The sequence below is a fragment of the Hipposideros armiger genome, unplaced genomic scaffold (assembly GCF_001890085.2).
Source record: "Hipposideros armiger isolate ML-2016 unplaced genomic scaffold, ASM189008v1 scaffold_1967, whole genome shotgun sequence".
Lineage (NCBI taxonomy): Eukaryota > Metazoa > Chordata > Mammalia > Chiroptera > Hipposideridae > Hipposideros > Hipposideros armiger.
In genome coordinates, this window is record NW_017733317.1 from 6,802 (window position 1) to 13,607 (window position 6,806).

General features: G+C 40.7%; 1 protein-coding gene across 1 annotated transcript in view; it reads right to left on the reverse strand.

Moving 5' to 3' along the window:
* LOC109378417 (26S proteasome non-ATPase regulatory subunit 10-like) overlaps positions 1-6,806 on the reverse strand; it is a gene marked incomplete at its 3' end in the record, with an annotated part of 30,644 nt that overhangs the window by 6,445 nt on the left and 17,393 nt on the right. The window contains exon 3 of the mRNA XM_019634813.1: positions 1,235-1,423. Coding sequence (XP_019490358.1) covers positions 1,235-1,423 — 189 coding nt within the window. The remainder of the gene's footprint in view (positions 1-1,234; positions 1,424-6,806) is intronic.

The following is a 6,806-nucleotide window of genomic DNA, read 5'->3' on the forward strand; positions in this document are numbered from 1 at the left end:
TCTTTCAAAAGATTTTCTAAGGTTCAGTTCATGCCATATGGCAATTTTGGACTATCATTCAGTACAACAAAAGAATTTAGAGTCCTTTGGTTTTTGTTGTATATTTCTTTGAACTCTAGGTGACAAGAAAATCATTCAGTTTTTCTTTATCTGTTTGTGTCTCTACCATAAGGGAATGGAAGAAACTGTTTAATAGCAGCAATTGATTTCCTTTCAGTTGGAAGGTCATGTGATCTGACAGTATCTCTGAAAGTAAATGCCAAGAGTAAGCAGTTGTCCACCACCAATAATTAATGTCCTGGGTTATACATATGGTTTTGCAAATTACATTGGGAAAGAGTATCCCAAGAAAGAAGATCAATACCCGAAGAAGACAGCATTTAAAAAATGTATCCTCTTAACTCCTTTAGTCACAGCTAAATATTATGCAAAGCACAGCCTCTCTAATTCCCTTTTCAGGATAAAGATAATAACTACAACTGGTCCAAAGGGATCTAAACAGCAATTGTACAAATGGCAATGATGTCAAGGGAATGCCTTTGAACCAGTTTACAATGGTTCTCTGGGGACATCCTGGGAACACATCATTTCCCAAGGGTGCTGCATGACTTCTAAAATCCAGCTGGGTGGAAGTAGAAATAGGCTGGTGCTGTGTTGACAGCACCCAGGCTGAGTCAGTTGTGTGCAGGCTGACATATAGACCCTGACCCCAGATGAGGTTTGGGCCCACGCAAGCGGGGCCGTCAGATAAGGACAGGCTGACGCACGGACACTGGTCCCAGACATAACAACCTTGACTCCGGAGCTTGCTGTGCAGGCGCCAGGCTCCAGGGACATAAGCTCTTTATGTAAGCATGATTCACAGCCGCGGGAGGGAGCATACACACTTCTGTGTGCTCTCCTCCCCCAAAACTTCTATATAATGGTTGCTATTGCTAAATAAAGATGCAAGCTAGCTGGTTCCTCCTAATGTCAGCTCCATGTGCTTTCTTTTCCCTGGGCATCTCACCGCTGAAACCCCCTGGGACCTCCCCGGCGACAACATGTGTGGCCTTGTTTTTCACCTCAGTGTTTTGTGTGATTCTTCCACTTTCTCACATTTCCTGCCTGAAACTTTCTGGGACTGCATTCGAAAAGAACTTATTTTTCTTCAAGAGGAGTCATACTCTGTGCCTTTCTTACCACCCAACAACCCCCCTACCTGAAGGCAGAAGCAAACATCAATTGAACTGACCAGCAAGTGCTGCAGTTGTTCAAGATCACCTTGCCATGAACTTTGTAGAAGCTGCATTTGGGCAGCCTGGATTCCGTTGATGGCCAAAAGTTGTCTTTGGACTGTGCAGTTAGCCACATGGACGGCAGTTTGGTTGTTGTAATTGCAAAGGGTGATGTCTGCTCCCTTTTCCAGAAGAAATTTGACAACCTGCAACACAACAGCATTCATATTTAGCATTTTAGAGTATCACTAGTGTCTTCAGGGCTGGAGACATATCTAAGAGAACTTAGATATGTCTCCAATTTATGTTATAAGAAAGCAGAATAAGGGGGGCACAAAATGAAGGATTGATTTGGATGCAGGCAATGGCTATTTGTCCTTTTTTAAATATGGAAAACAAAAATGTCCATAATATGGATGGTTTGGGGATGGTATTATTTTAAAAACTGGAGGTCTGTGAGTATTTTATGTTAAACCCACATAAAACATTGAAGTCCTATTAGTATCACCTGTAATTTAGAATATAAACCCCCGAAATTCAAGCTTATAGATTCTTGAATGTTACAAGTATTTCCACAAGTATTCCTAGGGAGAGAATAAACTCTATTCAAAATGGTGAAGGCATAATTCAACAAATATGGACTGAAAGACTTGTGTGTCAAGAACTGTCCTTGGTGCTGAGACTCCAATCATGAACAAGACAAATGACCGGCCTTTAAGGTACTTATAATCCAGTGAGGAGCAGAGACAGATAAAAAGGCTATCATGAGACAGTGTGATAAATGCAATGATAGAGTAAATACAGGAGGCTGAGGGGGCACTTAGAAGACCTATTAAGCTGTCTTAGAGGAGCTGGGAAGACTTCTTAGAAGAAGTGATGTCTAAGTTGAGAACTGCAGGATCAGACTCAGTTAAGGAGGCAAAGACTGGGAAAAAATTGTTTCAAGCAAAGGATATAGTGTGATTGTGAACAAAGTACTGTGAATGCTATGGACAGAATTATGTCTCCTAACATACATTGAAGTTCTAGCCTGCAATGTAATTGTATTTGAAGAGAGTCTCTAGGAAGTACTTAAGGTTAAATAAGGTTATAAGGATGGTGCCCTGATCTGATAGGATTAGTGTCCTTATAAGAAAAGGCATTCTCTCTCTCTCTCTCTCTCTCTCTCTCTCTCTCTTTTATCCAAGTATCTTACTTCAGTGTACTTTTGTCTATATTCCCTACTGCCACTGCAGACCAGGCCACCATGATCTCTTTTATTTTTTTTAGCTGAGCCATCCTGCTACCTGTTGGCAGCTCAGCGGCAGCTCAGCTCGGGCCGGGCATTGAACCGCTGTTGCTCAGAGCTCAAACTCTTGAGTGAGCTCTTAACCAACTGAGCCACTCAGCCAGCCCCACCATGACCTCTTGACTGAAACAATGCAACAACCCTCTAAGAGGACTCTACATTTTCAAATATCTTGCATGAAACCCATTATAATAGCTAGAATCAAAAGTCAGATACCACTGTGTTGGCAAGATGTGGAGAAATTGGAACCCTTATACACTGTTGTAAATGGTGCAGCCACTTTGGAAAACCACCTGGCAGTTCCTCATATGATTAAACATAGAGTTACCAAATGAGCTTGCAATTCCACTATCAGGAATGCTAGGAGTGGAATGAAAGAGAAATGAAAACATATGACCACACCAAAACTTGTACACAAATATTTATAGCAGCATTATTCATTGTAACCAAAACATGGAGGCAACCCAATTTCCATCAATGGACAAATGGGTAAATAAAATGTGGTATATCCATATAATGGAATATTCTTCAGACATAAGAAGGAATGAGATACTGATATATGCTACAACATGGATGAACCTTGAAAACAGCATGCTAAGTGAAAGAAGCCTGTCACAAAGACCACATACTATACAATTCCATTCATATGAAAGACCAGAATAGGAAAAGCTATAGAGACAGAAAGTAGATAATGGATGCGTAGGGCTAGGGTGGGGAAAGAGAGGAAGATTAGGGAGAGATAACTGAAGAGTATGAGGCTTCTTTTGGTGGGGGTGGAGAGTTCTTTTTGAGGTGATGAAATGTTTTAAAAATGACTGTGGTAATGCTTGCACATTCATGTGAATATACTAAAAATCATTGAATTGCATACTTTAAATGGATGAATTGTATGGTATGTGAATTATATCTCAATAAAGCTGTTTTTGAAAATTTCTTTGTATGCCTTTGTGGCCCTGAGTGATCTGATCTCTGCCTTCCTTTCCAGCCTCATTTTGTGCCACTCTTCCTCCTCCCTCTGCAAGCTCTAATCACCTTTCTATACCTCAAATATGCAAATTTTTCTTAACTAAGATCCTTCCTCTCTGTTATTCCCTCTGCTCTAACTGCTTTTCAGATGTCATCCCTTATCATTATTTTAGTCTTAGCATAAATATAACACATCAGTGAGGACTTACTTGACCACTTTCTCAAAAGAGGATTCACTCCATTGGTTACTTCAAAGCGCTAATAGCAATTTGTAATTTAATTAAGTGCTTTTTGTTTCCTTATTTATTGTGTTTTGCCTTCATTAGATTGCAATTTCACAAGGGCAAGAGACCTTGTCACATGAATAAATATTTTATGAAAAAGTGAAAAATTTAAGATAAATAAATGGTGATACTGTTTAATAAAATGGGAAACACTGATGCTAGTGTTCCTCAGTAGGATTAAATTTGGGAGGAAAATAATAAATATGCTTTGAACATGATGCATTTGAGTTGTCTGTGACATAAAAGTGGAGATATACAGTTGGAAGCTCAGCATACTATATATATACAGCAATTCAGATGAGAGCTGTGGGATGACTTACAGAATTAGCACCTATCCCCACATTACTGAGGAATACCACCATTTAATGGATGAGAAGGAAAAATCCATAAATGAGACTGCAAAGATGTTGCCAGGAAGGGAGGAGAAAAAAACAGAAGGAAGCCAATTGAAGAAAGCATTTCATGAAAAATTGGTGTGCAATGCTGCTAAGAGCTGAAAATTATCAAGGACACTGTAGGTCATGTTGGAAAAGCAGTTTCAGTGGAGTGGTAGGAAAAGATGATGGACTGCAATCATTTGAAGAGGTGAGGAAGTGGGGGCAGTGAAGATTGACTAGCAGAACATTCTTTAGAGAGGCTGTTGAAAGACAATTCTCCAGAAACTCCAGAAACTTGTTTTCTATAGGTCTTGTGAGCAGACGCGTTGATTCCCTTCATCCTAGACTATGTTTCTAAAGATGTTTGTACAGTGAACAACCTTGGAAGATAGAGATAGTGGCTCCCTCTGCAGCATTAGGAAGATATGCTTACTGGTCATTATAAATGATTCAGGTTTCCTAAGCTCAAGACCCCCCTCCCCCTGCCTTATAATTCAACTCACTGTATGTGCAGGTATCACTTCCTCATGCTGCCTTGTGGACATTAGGGCTCAGGGAACTGAAGCAAATGCTGATGGACTATTGCTATTGTGAATAATACACTGCCATTTTTCTCTGACCCAGGGGTCTTGTGTCTTCTGCCAGATTCTGAAATGGCGGCAAGCTGACTTACTACTTGTAAATAAGGAAAAATATCAGATGCTTCACAGGTGATAATTTTTGCAAAAGGTGAAATTATGAGAGAGACAGGAATGACAGAGGAAGAATGAGAGCTTCAATCTCTAATGAATGGGATTTAAGGAAAGTTCATAGGAAATGATAGCAAACATATTGACCAAATTATATTGTAAATTGGATCCTCCACTTCATTGATTATTAATAACTGTTAAAGGAACTGGGAGGCAGCTAGGCTGAGTATCAGGAAATAATTTCAAAACAGCTGTTCCCTGGTTTTTGATAACTCTTCTATGGGTGGTATCTTCCTCACCAATCTGGCTATCAACCTCAGGTCCACACCATTGTAATAAATAAAGCTAACATTTGTCCAGGGTGGGTGGAAGATTCTACTCCCTTTCAGGCAACAGTTAGAGATGCATATTTTCACTGAGCATGAAAAGAGAAAAATTCGTGACTGAAAATGGGCAAACTTTGAACTTTGGCTGGTTCATTTGGGATATGAGTGGTTAAGATGTATAATGCTAATTAAGGAGGAGTGATAATAGTTATCTTACAGCTCAACCCTTCCTGCTGCCAACCTTAGATCAATTTAATGATGATGGTAAAGTCTCAGAATTTTCTGTAGTGGGCTTCAGCTACTTTAAGGGAATATTGGCTTTCTTGGGGAGATTTCCCTATGACAGACAAATTCCCGTGGTAAGCCACAGATGAGGCATTAAATATGTTTAGGTTCTTACTGGCTTGGATTGGGTTACAATGCTGATGAAGGTGACTCACTGGAGAAAAGTGAAATGGCCACAAATAAATCTAGACAAATTCTTGTGATTAGCCCCACTGCCCTGGAAAATTCCCCTAGCCCATATATTAAAACCAGGTGAAAATTTAAGAGATGTTGTCATGACAATGAGTCAGCCAGTGATTCAGATTAATATAAAATCCATTTTTTACAAAGTCCTGCTGTGAAAGTTAAGCCTGAATCAAGCAAAGGCTTCAAGCCCTGCAGCTCCAGTCAGAAAGCAATGGGTCTGTTGCCAATGAGTCAAGGGATCCCTGAAGCTGAAATATATGATGTCAGTAATAATGACCTTGCCACCTCACACAGGGCTTTGGATGGATTGAAAACACTGGGAGTTCATTTGGTTGAGCAACAGGAAGCCTCCATACTTCTGGAAACCAAAAGTAAATGGTAGCCACTCTCTTTCCCCATGATCCTAACCTGTCCTCTTCCTGTACCTCAACCTCAGATGCTTTAAGGTAAAAGATCATTAGAAGTGGGAACAGGGACACCCTGTCTACAAAGGGTGCTGAAGGTCATGGTCACCCATGAGAGTATTTTCGTGAGCTTTGAGGAAGGGAGGAATTAAAACTTTCATGGCTCTCTTGAAGTCACCATCCTGCCCAGTACCTTGGGAAAAGTGGGTGTCTGAATTCAGCTAATGGGGTTTGGGCAAGGTTTGTAGTGGGGAAGGGAAAATAATGTGTTTCTATGGGTGAGGCCCTTTAGGTCAGTTCAGTATACTATGACCATGGCTTCTAAATCTGAATGTGTAATAGGAATTAATGTGTTATAAGTGTATACTTTCCAATTCCATTAAGTGTCAGGGAGGAGTCTTCTGATCATGATGATCTAGTATGTAGAGAAGTGCTAGTATCTTTGGAGTCCCTGTCCTTTATGAGTCTCTATGACTGATGATTTTTCCAATTGGGGAGCCTCTGGCAAAGGGAGACAGTCTCAACCCAGAGGTGTGCCTTGGGATTTGGACTTGTTGCCTCCCTGACATGTCTACTGGGTACATCACTTTTTTTCTTTTTCATGACTTTTGAAAAGTGGATATTAGCTGGTTAATAGCTCTTGTCAAAGCTGAACACCTTAGGGCCGGCCGAGTGGCCCGGTGGTTAAGAGCTGTCTTGGGACGCCAGACAGCCCTGGTTCGGATTCCACATATGAGGGCCAGTGACACTGCCTTCTACAGCTAAGATGCTGAACAACAGCTTG